The sequence below is a fragment of the Myxine glutinosa genome, chromosome 10 (genome assembly GCF_964187855.1).
Source record: "Myxine glutinosa chromosome 10, kmMyxGlut1.1, whole genome shotgun sequence".
Taxonomy (NCBI): domain Eukaryota; kingdom Metazoa; phylum Chordata; class Myxini; order Myxiniformes; family Myxinidae; genus Myxine; species Myxine glutinosa.
This window is the reverse complement of record NC_136270.1, coordinates 109491406-109507787: the sequence shown is the minus strand read 5'-3', so window position 1 is coordinate 109507787 and position 16382 is coordinate 109491406. Positions and strand designations below refer to the sequence as shown.

Below are 16382 nucleotides of genomic sequence, written 5' to 3'. Positions count from 1 at the left end.
AACAACTCACGATGCTCACTGAATATGAAAGAGAAGGAAAAGCGTGACTTCCAGCCAGCAGGTCCAATATTACTGTGGCCTGCGTTAATGCTCTGGGGATGGTTCGTACCTGGAGCTGCTTGGGGAGAAATATTTATGGGATGAAACAGCTTGAATTATCTGATTTATCATTTCATCGAAAAAAAATTCACAAGTACAGGGGAATGCTTGGAATTAAAGGAATAGCAGTTGATGACTGTGTTGATGCAATATGACATCACTTTTCATGGTAATAATTCGTTATTTTAAGGGATTTTTTATTTATTTTTTGTCACTAATGATTAAAATTGTTAACAAGGATTTAATGCTGATAAGTTCTTTTTCTCCAGTTAATGTAATACCAGAGAGTACACCCCCACAGATATCCGCATTCAGATAAAATCGACACCCTGCTTCGGCCTTCCCAATGATTTATCCACTTTGAAATGAATTTGGCTTCAACAATTCTACGACTATGACTCCGACCTCTTTTACAGTATTGGTTATTCCCTCCTTGTTCTGTGTGTTTGGTCAGGAGAGGTTTTTGGCCCAAGTCTTTCACGTACAAACCGGCTAGCCAGGCCGTCATTCAACAGAAGGTGATTTTGGCAGGAATTTCTAATCTTCCTTTTTTCTTTTTTTCTCATTTTGTTTACAAGATCGAGGCTCGCATAAGAGCAAACATTTTTTTTTTTTTTTGTGTACAAGATCGAGGCTCGTGTAAGAGCGAACATTATTATTATTATTATTTATTTTATTTTTTTGGTGTACAAGATCGAGGCTCGTGTAAGAGCTAACATTAATATATATATATATTTTTTTTTTGATGTACAAGATCGAGACTCGTGTAAGAGCTAACATATTTTTTTTGTGTGTGTGTACAAGATCGAGGCTCATGTAAGAGGTAACATTATTTTTTTTTTTTTTTTTTTTTTTTGGGTGTACAAGATCAAGGCTCGTGTAAGAGCTAACATTATTATTATTATTTTTTTTTTTTTTGGTATACATGATCGAGGCTCATGTAAGAGCTAACATTATTATTATTATTATCATTTATTTATTTTATTTTTTTGGTGTACAAGATCGAGGCTCGTGTAAGAGCTAACATTTTTTTTTTTTTTTTTTTTTTTTTTGTGTACAACATCGAGGCTCGTGTAAGAGCGAACATTATTATTATTATTATTACTAGGGCATGCCCGTACTATATATATATCTAAAATTATATCCCCCCCCTCTATTTACATGAAATGGTTTGGTCCAAAGCGAACGGCTTGCGAGTACGGTGACAATCCCCCCCCTCTATTTACATGAAATGGTTTGGTCCAAAGCGAACGGCTTGCGAGTACGGTGACAATCCCCCCCCTCTATTTACATGAAATGGTTTGGTCCAAAGCGAACGGCTTGCGAGTACGGTGTTTTTTATCGGACCCGTGGAATTATAGATAGTAGTTTTAATTAGTTTTAAAACATAGTTTAACGCCAACATAGTTTGCCAACGTGAAATAAATGAATACGCTCTCAAATGTGCCGTCCGAGGCAGAGTCTGTTCGCCACGTTCGGCACACGTGATAACTCGCTGCTCTCTGATTGGTTGAATCGTTTTTTGGACATAGCTCGGTAACTACTTGTCCGATTAATATGAAACCTTGAAAAGGCACATCCTCGGGTCCCCAGCAATATACCTGGCAAGTTTAAAGTATATCGGACCCGTGGTTGTCGAGAAACAGCGGTCACAAACAAACATACAAACATACAAACATACACACACACAGAGATTAGTGGAATTATAGATAGATTTATTTTATTTTTTTGGTGTGCAACATCGAGGCTCGTGTAAGACCTAACATTATTATTATTATTATTTTATTTTTTTTGATGTACAAGATCGAGACTCGTGTAAGAGCTAACATATTTTTTTTTTGTGTGTGTACAAGATCGAGGCTCATGTAAGAGCTAACATTATTATTATTATTCATTTTATTTTTTTGGTGTACAAGATCGAGGCTCGTGTAAGAGCTAACATTATTATTATTATTATTATTATTTTTTGGTATACAAGATCGAGGCTCATGTAAGAGCTAACATTATTATTATTATTATTTATTTATTTTATTTTTTTGGTGTATAAGATCGAGGCTTGTGTAAGAGCTAACATTTTTATTATTATTATTTATTTTATTTTTTTGGTGTACAACATCGAGGCTCGTGTAAGAGCTAACATTATTATTATTATTTTTTTTTTTTGGGGGGTACAACATCGAGGCTCGTGTAAGAGCTAACATTATTATTATTATTCTTTTTTTGTGTGTTTTTGGTGTACAAGATCTAGGCTCGTGTAAGAGATAACATTATTATTATTATTTTTATTTTTTTTGGTGTACAATATCGAGGCTCGTGTAAGAGCTAACATTATTATTATTATTATTATTATTTTTTTGGTGTACAAGATCGAGGCTCGTGTAAGACCTAACATAATTTTTTTGTGTGTGTGTACAAGATCGAGGCTCGTGTAAGAGCTAACATTAATCACAAAAAAACAAACGGACACACAAAACATACAATAAAGGGAGTGGGAGACAAGATGGGGAGAGAAAGGGAAGCGCACAAGTACAACAGTAGAGAACAGGTACATCGGGAGATCTGTAGGAGGGAGAGGGCTTGGGGTGGAGGAGGCATGCGAAGGTGGGGGAGGGGGGTGGCAAATGTATAAAACACATGGACACAGCTAGAACAAGAAATAAATAAGTCGGGATTTCGAAAAAAAAAAGTGGATTTGGGGTGAATTAACCGGGGTAGAAAAGATCAAGGTTTTGGTTGGGGGAAGATAAGAGATGGTGGTAAACAGCTGTTTTAAAGACCTGGAGGGAGGAGTGGGATTGAAGAGAGTGAGGGAGTTTGTTCCAGAGGTGGGAGAAAAGAGGAATGAAAGAGTGAAGGTGAATAGAGAGTCTTGATTTTGGCATACCTGTTCAGGGTTCTGGGGATAACTCCCTGACTCTTCATGAAAGATACCTTCTACCATCCACTAGCTAATTCTTGCAGATGGGACAACCAGCACTCTTTGAAGAGTCTGCGCATGCGCAAGATTGGAGGTCACGTCTCTTCAAAGCTGTCCATGCGCGCACGCTTTCGAAGTTCTCAATGAGGTCCTCAATGCCAAACAGGAAATTAGAGCTGTCTCCCTTGACATATCACGTGCCTTCGATACGGTCTGGCACCCCGCTCTGCTCACCAAACTCTCCTCTTTTGGTATCCATGGAAATCTCCATGCATGGCTGGCGGACTTCCTCTCTAGTCGTAGTCAACGTGTGGCCCTGAATGGGTTTCTCTCATCTCCTCTTCCTGTTCAGGCTGGAGTTCCCCAAGGCATTGTTCTGGGCCCTGTGCTTTTTCTGGTCTTCATCAATGATCTCTCTGACTCTCTTGAAAATCCTCTCTATCTCTTTGCTGATGACTCTACTCTCTGTCGCTCCATTCTTCATCCCTCAGATCGGCAGTCTGCAGCCTCCTCACTCTCTGCAGACCTGGACAAAATCACAGACTGGGCAAACAAGTGGAACATGTCTTTCAATCCTGACAAATCTCACACTCTTACGATGTCTCTCCGAAAAGACCGACTGGACAACCCTCCCATCCACTTTCTGAATAATCCTCTCCAAGAAGTTCTGTCACTCAAGCTTTTGGGTCTCACTATCTGCCATGATCTTTCCTGGGAAAACCACATTTCGAATCTGGCCTCCAATGCCAGTCGCCGACTGGGCATCCTCCGTCGTGCGAAGTCCTTCCTTGGCACACCTGAGCTCCTCACCACATACAAGGCTTTCATCCGCAGCTCAATGGAATACTGCTCTCCCCTCTGGGCTGGTGCTCCTGCCTCACACCTAGCTCGTCTTCACGCTGTTGAAACCAAAGCATTCAGAATCATTGGAATCTCCCGCGATGAAGCTAACTCCAAGGGCCTCTCACTCACTCACCGCAGGCAGGTTGGTGGTCTTTCCGTCTTCTACCGACTCCTCTCTGGCCTTGCCCCCCCAGCTCTCTCTGGGCTCTGTCCCGCAAATATTCCTACAGGTCGCACAAGATCTGCCTGCAACCCTCTTATGGTTAAACTGCCAAAATCAAGACTCTCTGCTCACCTTCACTCCTTCATTCCTCTTTTCTCCCGCCTCTGGAACAAACTCCCTCACTCTCTTCAATCCCACTCCACCCTCCAGGTCTTTAAAACACCTGTTCACCACCATCTATCTTCCCCCATCCAAAACCTTGATCTTTTCTACCCCTGATAATTTCACCCCAATTCCACTTTTTTGAAATACCAACTTCTGTCCTGGAAGTCCTTGGTGTCCTTGTGTTTTATACTTCTCCCACCCCCCCCCCCCCTTCCCACGCCTCCTCCCCCCAAGCCCTCTCCCTCCCACACATCTCCCTGCTCTCAAATGTTGTGTGCTCTCTTGTGTTTGTGTGCTTCCCCTTCTCTCCCCATCTTGTCTTCCGCTCCCTCTTTTTATATATTTTGTTTGTGTGGTTGATTTGTTTGTGAAGTAAATGTATGTCAGCTCTTTCACGAGCCTCGATTCAGTATCCAAAAAAAAAAAAAATAAGTTTAAGTAATTTTTCACAATTGTGTTTTGTCGAAACTGTATCTTTCCTTCGGTGTGTGTACCGATTTGGTGTGTCTTTAATAGGATTCTCGGTGTTGGTTTTTCTTACGTGTGTACAGAATCGTCGGTTAGTTCGTGTCGTGTATTCTGAGGCCTAGTGTAGTAGGCTACCGTGTCCGACCTTGGCTTGAGGCTTTGTTTTTGTCTCAGCGGTTCTCGATTGCGCTGCAATTACTTTCGGTCTCTGTTTTTCCCGGTCTTTTCACCCCATACTTCCTTGTTTTAAAATCTCAACTCAAAAAAATATATATATATATATTTCCTTCTCTGTTCTTATCCGTTTGTTCGTTCTTAATTGTTCGTTCGTGCTTCGACCACGTTGTTCGTGATCACGTTGTTAAAAAATGTTTAAACTGTCCTCTGAAGAACTGTATTCTGTCGTATACTATAACACCTTTTTCTTCTTCCTCTTTAAAAGGATGCTTTCGACTTGCTCACCAAATCTATTCATTCCAAAAAAAAATTCTGTCCTGGAAGTCCTTGGTGTCCTTGTGTTTTATACTTCTCCCACCCCCCCCCCCCACCCCACCCCCCTTCCCACGCCTCCTCCCCCCAAGCCCTCTCCCTCCCACACATCTCCCTGCTCTCAAATGTTGTGTTTGTGTGCTTCCCCTTCTCTCCCCATCTTGTCTTCTGCTCCCTCTTTTTATATATTTTGTTTGTCTGGTTGATTTGTTTGTGAAGTAAATGTTAGCTCTTTCACGAGCCTCGATTCAGTCCACAAAAAAAAAAAAAAAAAAAAAAGCTTCACATACTTCTAAGAGACAACACACTTTGTGATGCAATGCCATACCTATGAATCTGTGGCGATCAATGAGGCCTATCCATTGCAGCCTTGAACTGTTCTTTCATTGGAATTGGATTTACACTACCTAAGTGCCCTTCAGTTAATGATGTTTGTAATTGTATTTAAAGATTTTGTGTGAGCTTATTTCATAACGTGCATTTCATTTGTTGGAAAAATTGCATTTTGTATGAGTTCAAATCCAGACATTTTCGAAACTCAACGCAAATCCAGAGCCTCCATGCAACTTTGAACGCCTTAGAAGTAAAGCGACCTCCACCACATGATATAGCCTTTGATAAAGAGTGATTCAATGGTATGGTTCCCAGTTAGAATCCCATTCAATTCCCATTGAACAAAGGTCGCTTTCAGAATCTGAAAGAACTCCAATTAACAACTGTGTCCTGACCTTGAAAGAGTGATGGTTGTGCATTTATCTCAGTTTGGATGTGGGATATCCCGGTTCACATCTCAGAGGTCTCATTTGTTGTTGCAATCTTTGACAAACTTATCTCTCAAAAAATTATAACAATTAATGGAATATTTACAGCTAATTATATTGTAGAACGCTTGCTGAATGTCACCATTTCTATTTTTTCCCTTTGTCGTGCCTCAAACTTTGAACCCCGACCCCAAGATCACCCTGACGCTCCCAGCAAACTTGCTATTCCAAAGTTATGGGTCGGTTCCAGAAGTGTCACATTGAGTTGGGATCCAGGAAACGACCATTCGGCACCTCTTCGTCATTACGTCCTGCAAGCCCGCTCTTTTCCGGATGGGCATTGGTTCACCCACAGCCCTTGGGTCCCACCACATCTTACATCTTACACGGCTGACAGGTGTGTGACAAAGAAGCTGAAGAGACCAGTGGATAACATTGAGGGCTGGTGTGATGCAAAATCAAGAGTTTGTTTAAATACATTTACTGTGCCTTCAGGAAGTATTCACACCCGTTGACTTTTTCACATTTTGTTGTGTTACGGCCTGAATTTTAAAATAGATTGATTTTAGTTTTTTGTCACTGATCTACATAATACCCCATAATGTCAAAGTGGAATTTTTGTTTTCGAAATTTTCACGAAATAATTTTTAAAATCATAGGGGCAATACCCTGGCGCTCACCTTGTAGAACAAACAGTCGACTGCACCAACTATAGGTATTTTAAACCAATTTCAATGCTTGCGAGAAGACAGGGCAGCATGTAGAATCATACTAACATAATCATAAGACTTAAAACAAACAAACAAAAAAATACCCCCGCCCTCCCACAACCCCGTGTACCACCTCAGACCGCAATTTTTCCAATGCCTTGAACGAATATTGGTACATCACGGATGATGAAGGTTGTGGTGAAGTTTCATCCGAATTATGTGTGTAGGTTCTGAGAAAAAAGCAAATACCTATTTTGGGGGGCAAGCCCCCCCCCCTCGACGCCCCTCCCCTCTCCATAGACCACCTTAGACCCCGATTTTTTAAATGGCAGGAACAAACTTTGGTACAACACGGGTGATTAAGGTTGTGGTTAAGTTTCATCGGAATTGCGTATGTAGCTTCTGGGAAGAAAGCAAAGACTTAACTTGGGGGGCAATCTCCCCCTCCCCCCGTATACCCTCAAAGGGGCAGATTTTTTTTAATGCCGTGAACAAACTTTGGTGCATCACAGGTGGTGAAGGTTGTGGTCATGTTTCATCGAAATAGTGTGTGTAGTTTCAGAGAAGAAAGCAAATACCTATTTTGGGGGTAACTCCCCCGTAGACCCCCAAAGGGGCAGATTTTTTTAATGCCGTGAACAAACGTTGGTACATCGCAGGTGGTGAATGTTGTGGTCAAGTTTCATCGAAATAGTGTGTGTAGTTTCAGAGAAGAAAGCAAATACATATTTTGGGGGTAACTCCCCCGTACACCCCCAAAGGGGCAGATTTTTTTAATTCCGTGAACAAACTTTGGGACATCACAGGTGATGAAGGTTGTGGTGAAGTTTCATCGAAATTGCTTGTGTAGTTTCTGAGAAAAAAGCAACACCTATTTTGGGGGGCAACCCCCACCCCCTCTCGTATACCCCCAAAGGGGCAGATTTTTGTTAATGCCGTGAATAAATTTGGTACATCACAGGTGGTGAAGGTTGTGAAGCAGAAACTTGTCTTCTGATTCTGTTGTGGCTTTGGGTCTGCCAGACCTCTTCCCGTCAGAGTTTCCTCCAGTTTCCAAGTGCCTTTTGATGGTGTCGGAAACTGTACTCACTGACACCTTGGCTTTCTTTGCAATTTCTCCAAAGGAAACACCTACAATATGTCAAAACTACCTTCGAGGAAAAGAACAAGACGGTAGGCTTCAAATCATGGAATGGCCAGCACAGTCTCCAGACTTAAACCCCATCGAGCTGGTTTGGGATGAACTGGACAGAAGGGTGAAAGCAAAGCAACCTACAAGTGCAACACATTTGTGGGAACTTCTGCAATAGTGTTGGGAAGAATTTCCCGAACAACATTTGATTTCCATTGTAGAAACAATGCCACGAGTGTGTTCGGCGGTTATATCTGCAAAAGGTGGCTACTTTGCTGAGTCAAAATTTTAAATTAAATTTTGTTAAACAAAATGATTCTATGATTTCGTTTTTTTATCTCCAATTGTTTATTTGTTCTATGCTTAATTTCAGAGTACATTGAGGCATTAAACTGCGTAAATTTCAATAAAAACTGGGAAAATTGAGGTGTTCTAAAACTTCTGACCGGTAGTGTGTATGTATGTGTATATATATATATATATATACATATATATAGTGTATAGTGTATATATATATACACAGTAGAGGTGAGGGGGATGTGAGGAGAAGGGGTAAGGGAAGGTGAGGGAGGGCGAAGGAGGGGGGAGAAGGGTGGAGGGGAGAGATATCTAGCCTCTGTTTGAATCTCGGCCCTGCTATAAACTGGCATTCTAGAGTTTCACACGCAGCGTGATTCATCAATGTGTGTACCATCCTTCGGATGGACGTTAAACTGTGCTCCCCATCTGCCGGCTCTTGTTCGTGGATGTTAAAGATGCCGCGGTGACATTCCCAAAGAGTGGGTGAGCTATAAGGCCCCATGGTTAAATTCCAAAAGTCTTGCTCCCCCAACTACGACTGGGAAGGAAATGGCAAACCACCCAGTTTAATCCTTGCAAATAAACTGCTTTGGCAGCACCGACGCTCTGTAACAGAGAATGGTACATCACATTACCTCTTAGCAGGTGTGTGTGTTTTTTGTTATTGGTTGTTTTTATCCGAATGCGGGTTTGAGAAGGTGGACCGAAGCTCTCCCAGGTCTTGATGTATCCACCTTCGTGTGTGTGTGTGTGTGTGTGTGTGTGTGTGTGTGTGTGTGTGTGTGTGTGTGTGTGTGTGTGTGTGTGTCCGTGTCCTTGTGCACATGTGTATGCACAAAATATTCTAACCACTTTCTCCCACTACCTGTTTTCTTCTCACCTGATAGACTCAAGCCATTCACAGCCTACAGTTTCCAACTGGCTGCTCAAAATGATGTTGGCCAGAGCCATTGGAGTGAGGAATCACCAGCTGTGGTGACATTACAGGCAGGTATGCACTGAGCAGTACAAGCTATCAACTATACCTGCCCAACTTGACTTTAAAGGGTCACCCATTGGGCAGTCCAAAGTTCCAGAGGTCTGATCAGAGTAAGATTCCACAAACCAGAAAAAAGATGTTGTGTTTCTGGATGACTCAGGAAAGGAGGTGCCTTGGTGATTCAGAAATAAAATAGCAGAGGATGAGTATATATATATATAAACAAGTGTGGATGTATTTACTGTATGTTTCAGTTAATACAAGCTTCAAGCAATGGATAGATCTCTATATCTGTCCTGAAGTTAAAATGTCCAAGTAATTCCTTCTCATACAGATAGCATACCACCTTTAGAGGCCATTTTTCCCCGCAGAGAACTCCCACTTTTTTGAAGCAATGTTTTTATGGCCGGGTGCCCTTCCTGCCACCAGCCCTGTTAGTCACCTTTCTGCGACACACAGGGAATTACCAGTGAACTGGTACTCAATTTGCTGACCTCAGATGGATGACAGGCTGAGTCAACCCCCCTGGCGTTAATTCAGCGATCGACCGGGATTCGAACCCAGGATCCTAGGATCCCAAGCCTGCACCCTAACCGCTAAGCCAACACCAGGCTTCATACAGATAATATGACAAACAAAATTATCCTGTTACATTTTTTAAATGTTGGCATGTACTGTAGACACAAAATAGACAATGATTTATGCAGATTTATGCAGATGAATCCATAGGAATCCTCGAGTCTGATTACAGATGGGACGGCTGACTTGCAGATACCATACCGCGTCGTTGAAATTCAAGCCTGGTGTTGGCTGAATGGTCAAGGTGGCTGACTTAAGATATTAGGGTCTTGCATTCAAACTCCTATCATACCGTTGAATTACCACCAGACTGGTCGATTCAGACCGTCGTCCTTTCGAGGTTGGCACAATGAGTACCATGTAGCTGGCAACCAGGGGATTGCATCAGCGGCACGGCCACACCCCCAGAAAATGATGCAGCCAAGCAGCCGCAGGCTGCATACAAATAAATAAATGTTGCATTCCACCATTGCCATGCATGATCACCTTCTGGTGAAATGTCATTAGTGCAGCAGTCAAAATATGATATTTGCATGTGAGCACTCTTCCTTAATATTCAGCCCAAGCAAGCAGTCATGTCCATGTTGTATGGCTGCCCCCCACCCCATCCCCCTCTGAGTTAGGTGAAGTGGCTTCATTGATCTGTTCAGGTATTTCGTCATTTCATTAACTTGACAATATAAATCAAATAATCCTGTATTGAATATCAACCTGATAGATGATTAATCTACATAACTGTCATCCATTTTCAAACTCCCAAGGCGTTTATGAGTAACCTTCAACAACCTTTAGCAGAGTTAACTCAACGCCTATCTGTCCCTGCTAAACACTGGTTCATTACTCCAGGCCTCTACCTCCCTCCCTTTCCCCCTTCACCCACTCTGACCAATATGACCAATATTGTTCCCCCACCCCTCCCTTCCTCTTGTTTTGGATCCATAATTTCATGGCTTTTGACATCCGACAAAGGAAAGAAAATGAGAATAGTGTTCCTCACTGGGTCGTGCACACTGGATTTCCTAACAAATATCACTTACCTATTCACTTACTTATTCTTTCAAATCATGATTGAAGAATGATGCTGCAAAAGTCCTCTCAGGCAAACTCGCTGTCTGTTGCGCAGTAATTGCCGATTGATCAATGTAATTGCACATCGACATCTGATGAACCTCCTTGAAACTGTCATCTCCAAACGGCTTTTAAAGTGCATGTTGTGTAGCTGCCCACATTGTGTGGCCTACAGATGCTCACAAACATCTTCAGGAGTATAATTTTTTTTTTCTTTTTTTTTGTTTACAAGATCGAGGCTCGTGTAAGAGCTAACATCAATCACAAAAAACATAAACGGACACATAAAACAAATAATAAAGGGAGTGGGAGACAAGATGGGGAGAGAAAGGGAAGCACACAAGCACAACAACGGTAGAGAACAGGGACATTGGAAGATCTGTGGGAGGGAGAGGGCTTGGGGGGTAGGTGCAGGGGAGGGGTGTGGGAGAGGTATAAAACACATGGACATTGCTAGGACTTCCAGGAAAGAATTCGGTATTTCAAAAAGGTGGATATGGGGTGAATTAACGGGGGTAGTAAATATCACGGTTTTGGATGGGGGAAGATAAGAGATGGTGGTTCACAGCTGTTTTAAAGACCTGGAGGGAGGAGTGGGATTGAAGAGAGTGAGGGAGTTTGTTCCAGAGGCGGGAGAAAAGAGGAATGAAGGAGTGAAGTTGAGCAGAGAGTCTTGATTTTGGCAGTTTGACCATAAGAGGGTTGCAGGCAGTTCTTGTGCGACCTGTAGGAATATTTGGGGGACACAGCACAGACAGAGCAGGGGTAGCTATGCCAGAGAGGAGTCGGTAGTAGGAGAGATTCTGAAAGTTTATATAAAATCATCGTCTGTTATGAACTTTCCCAAAGAATGTAGTTGCCCTGAGAGGTGACTTACCTGGGAAGCTGGCCGGTTGGTGGTATTAACGGTGCGTTCTTGATGTGGTTTTGTACCGACGACCGAACCAACAGGAACTGATGAGCTCCATATCTTCCCAGTCAGTGGGGCTTTCTGGAGGTAGTCAGATTACATATGGAATTTCGTTCCGATTTTGTGGAGATTTGTAACCATTTACATTTTTGAAAGCTTGAGAGTCTCTGACTCTAAAGTCATTTACGAGTAATTCGAAAAAAAATTGATTTCCAATTTGACTTGATTGGAAAAAAAAATAAACACCGATAGTCTATCAGGCACAGCCAGGCTATTTTGATACTTTAGTTGAAGAGGATACTATGACCTGGTGGGGATACCAGTTCGCAAATAATGTAAGTATTTAAAAAATTGACCAAGCATGGACAGCTGGTTCGTGAATGACTTGGTTTAAAAAAAACAGTGAATGGCAAACAATGAACCAATAAATTCCACATTCCAGTGCATCATTCATCATTCCAATGACAAACTAGAACGGCACTCAGCAGAGCGAATACCTTTGCCAGGCTCAACAGTTTGTTTTGTATCCCAACGATAGGCCGGACCTGGATTCGGACCTGAACCAACATTTAATCAGCTTGTTCTTGTCACCGAACCAACTCGTCCACCAAGTTTAGTCATAACTCGTCCAAAACTTTTTTAATTATCATGTTATATATGGCTTTTCGCCCGATCCTTCAATGGTGAAGAATCACTCAAAAATGATATCATTATCATATCCAAATCCATATTCAGCTATTCAGCAAAATCGAATCGATTCGTTCTTGCCACATACGCTATCATTCTGCCAAATTTCGTCCTAATCCGTCCACAACTTTTTGAGATATCTTGTTCACAGACAAACAGACAGGGATGAAAACATAACCTCCATCCACCTTTAGTGGTGGAGATAATTAATACTATAGTATTAATACATCAAAATATAATGTTATATCACGATTGTGTTGAGATATTATCAGTCCAGCGAACCATCGTCATCTGTTCACTTCTGGATTCGGGAGCAAGGTTCGTGCCGATTGCATTTCAAAATCATAATTGTATTGAGGAATTTCTGAAGCCCGCTGCCTCCCTTACGCCACCTGCTGGGAACCCCAAAAACGTTACACAAAAGGTTATTGTATATTCCTTTTAGTAAAATATTCAACTGTATGTAATGGTTACTGAACGCTGTCCCCCTGTCATGTGACCAGATCCTCAGCTCTGATTGGTGTACATTTGTGGGGACATCCGGACAGACAAAGGCTGTTCTAGACGTTAAAAAAAAAAAAAATTCAAATCAAATGGAAACATTGGTTTTCGGCGTCAGAGATTTTCAAACTTTTCAAAAATTTAACTGGTTACGAACCTTAAAATCTGGACATATGGAACCTGACGATATATTTAGTTATTTATTCCAGAGCAGAGAAACTTTTTTTGGAGGTAGAGTCCCAGCTGCTGATATGATTCATGTTACAGTGATGGCTGCTGTTATGAATTGCCCCATTTATGATTGATTTGAATTATTCTTTAAGCCAGAATTGCATCATGTGATTTAGCGGCATTCCCTCTGGAGTCTGTTGGTGTTTTTAATGGAGTTCATGAAGTTTTGTTTCTCATGTTAAGTTATTTTAACCTCTGAGACAACACAATAATGTGTTATTATACTCGTAAATCACTGCAACACCTTGATGTTTTCTGCTATACAGCATCAAAGGAAGGGATTAGAGGGATAGAAAGGAATTGTTTTGCCTACAACTTTGGCGTTCGAGGATTGCATTGATGTTGTGACAAACCATTTGTGTGCTGTCTGTGCACAGCTCCGGAAAAACCTCCAAGCATCATTTCAATTGTTCCACGTACGACCTCATCTGTCCTTGTGAAGTGGGAGGTGAAATCCCAACCCTCACACCATTCTTGACTGTTAACCAGGGTTACATATTGTTTTCACCTGTGATGCATCACACAACCCATTTTAACCACACACCATACCTAGCCTCAACTTCCTCAAAGATTGGTAGAACCTTGATTATAAAGGAGGAAGTGACCACATTCTTGCCAAGCTAATGTGCGTACTACACGAGATTGAGGCATCACATAAGTGACCGCTCGAGTGTGATTAAGAAATGCCTCTTGTGGATTTTATAGCCTGGCCCTGAACCTTTCCTCATTGACTCTGCAGCCACCTGCCGAGGACTACGTGAATGGAGTTTTGCTTGGGTATCATGTGCTTTACCGAGAGCTTTCACTCGGGAGCCATCAGCATCCCGCCTTGCCACCCAACCACGCTGTCACGCCGAGAATACCATCTCCGATCCAGGCTCAGCTCCTAGGTTAGTGCTATTTTTATGATGTACCTACCTTCATGCAATGTGCTGTGTGCATCAAACTGTCACAAGAGACGTGATTGCACAACTGGCACCATGTGTCCATGTGTTGTTGTTTTTTTTTTTACCTCTCCCACCCCCCCCCCCCAAACCCCCCAAGCCCTCTGCCTCCCACAGATCTCCCGATGTCCCTGCTCTCAAATGTTGTACTTGTGTGCTTCCCACTCTCTCCCCATCATGTCTCCCGCTCCCTTTATTTCGTCTTATCTGTCCGTTTTTTTTTGTTTTTTTTTTGTCACTAATGTTAGCTCTTACACGAGCCTCGATCTTGAATCCAAAAAAATAAGAATAATAATGTGTGCCACCATTAGGACCTAAAACCCAAAGTTTTTCTCTTCCGTCCTGTTTTATGCTCGAGGAATCGGTTTGTTTGATGTCTCACTAGCAGCTGCAAAACAACTCCCTTTTTCATGTCAAATATCCTCGACGATGGATTGGATATGAACAGCCTCGTGTTATTAATATTTATAACCATTTAGCTCTGCAAGAATTTGGTGTTAAACATGATCGAGCTATCTTTCTAAAAAATAAAGAATTGTGGATTTCGAAGAAAGTCCAATCTTGTAAGAATTTCTAATTCATGACTTTGATCTAAGGAAGAGGGAAGGAAGAAATGAAAGCCATATAATTATTGATTGTGAACAAATAATATGAGAAACAATCAAAGTGAAAGGCTGATGAAATAAAGGAGACGTAAAGAGAACGAGAATGAGATTTCTATACAAAACAAGACTTATAGTCTAACAACAGCATAACCGGGCTTGGATCTGCTGAGTGGAGGATCTGCTGGCGCCCTGTCATCTGACCAGATCCTCAGCTCTGATTTGTGGACGTTTGTGAGGGGCATACAGTGCATTCAGAAAGTATTCAGACCCCTTCACTTTTTTCACATTTTGTTATGTTGCAGCCTTATGCTGAAATCGTTTAAATTCATTTTTTCCCTCATCAATCTACACTCAATACCCCATAATGACAAAGAGAAATCAGGATTTTAGAAAGTTTTGCAAGTTTATTAAAAAGAAAGAACTGAAATATCACATTTACATGAGTATTCATACCCTTTGCTATTACACTTGAAATTTAGTTCAGGTGCCTCCCATTTCTCTTGATCATCTTTTAGATGTTTCTACACCTTGATTGGAGTCCACCTGTGGTAAATTCGATTGATTGGACATGATTTGGAAAGGCAGACACCTGTCTATATAAGGTCTCACAGCTGACAATGCATATCAGAGCAAAAACCAAGCCATGAGGTCGAAGGAACTGCCTGCAGAGCTCAGAGACAGGATTGTGTCGAGGCACAGATCTGGGGAAGCCTGCAAAAAAAATTCTGCTGCATTGAAGGTTCCCTAGAATACAGTGGCCTCCATAATTCTTAAATGGAAGAAGTTTGGAACAACCAGGACTCCTCCTAGAGCTGGCCGCCCGGCCAAACTGAGCAATCGGGGGAGAAGGGCCTTGGTAAGAGAGGTGACCAAGAACCCGATGGTCACTCTGGCAGAGCTCCATTGATCCTGTGTGGTGATGGGAGAAACTTCCAGAAGGACAACCATCATTGCAACACTCCACCGATTTGGGCTTTATGGCAGAGTGGCCAGACGGAAGCCTCTCCTCAGTGAAAGACACATGAAAGAACGCTTGGAGTTTGCAAAAAAGCACCTAAAAGACTATCAGACTGTGAGAAACAAGATTCTGTGGTCTGATGAAACCAAGATTGAACTGTTTGGCCTCAATTCTAAGCGTCTTGTCTGGAGGAAACCAGGCACCGCTCATGACCTGCCCAATACCATCCCAACGGTGAAGCATGGTGGTGGCAGCATCATGTTGTGGGGGTGTTTTTCAGCAGCAGGGACTGGGGGACTGGTCAGAGTTGAGGGAACAATGAACGGAGCAAAGTACAGAGATATCCTTAATGAAAACCTGAAACAGAGTGCTCAGGACCTCAAACTGGGCCGAAGGTTCACCTTCCAACAGGACAATGACCCTAAGCACACAGCCAAGACAACGTAGGAGTGGCTTAGGGACAACTCGGTGAAGGTCCTTGAGTCGCCCAGCCAGAGCCCTGACTTGAACCCAATCCAACATCTCTGGAGAGACCTGAAAATGGCTGCCCACCGACGGTCCCCATCCAACCTGACAGAGCTTGAGAGGATCTTCAGAGAAGAATGGCAGAAAATCCCCAAATCCAGGTGTGCAAAGCTTGTCACGTCATACCCAAGAAGACTCGAGGCTGTAATCGCTGCCAAAGGTGCTTCAACTAAGTACTGAGTTAAGGGTCTGAATACTTATGTCAATGTGATATTTCAGTTTTTTCTTTTTAATAAATTTGCAAAACTTTCTAAAATCCTGTTTTCTCTTTGTCATTATGGGGTAGATTGATGAGGGAAAAGTGTAGATTGATGAGGTAGATTGACGAGTGTAGATTGATGAGGGAAA

General features: G+C 42.2%; 1 protein-coding gene across 1 annotated transcript in view; it reads left to right on the top strand.

The window, feature by feature from the left end:
- Positions 1-16382, top strand: part of SDK2 (sidekick cell adhesion molecule 2) — a 990523-nt gene that overhangs the window by 843678 nt on the left and 130463 nt on the right. The window contains exons 30-33 of the mRNA XM_068126284.2: positions 6101-6302; positions 8935-9038; positions 13380-13450; positions 13742-13892. Of these exons, the coding sequence (XP_067982385.2) occupies positions 6101-6302; positions 8935-9038; positions 13380-13450; positions 13742-13892 (528 nt within the window). The remainder of the gene's footprint in view (positions 1-6100; positions 6303-8934; positions 9039-13379; positions 13451-13741; positions 13893-16382) is intronic.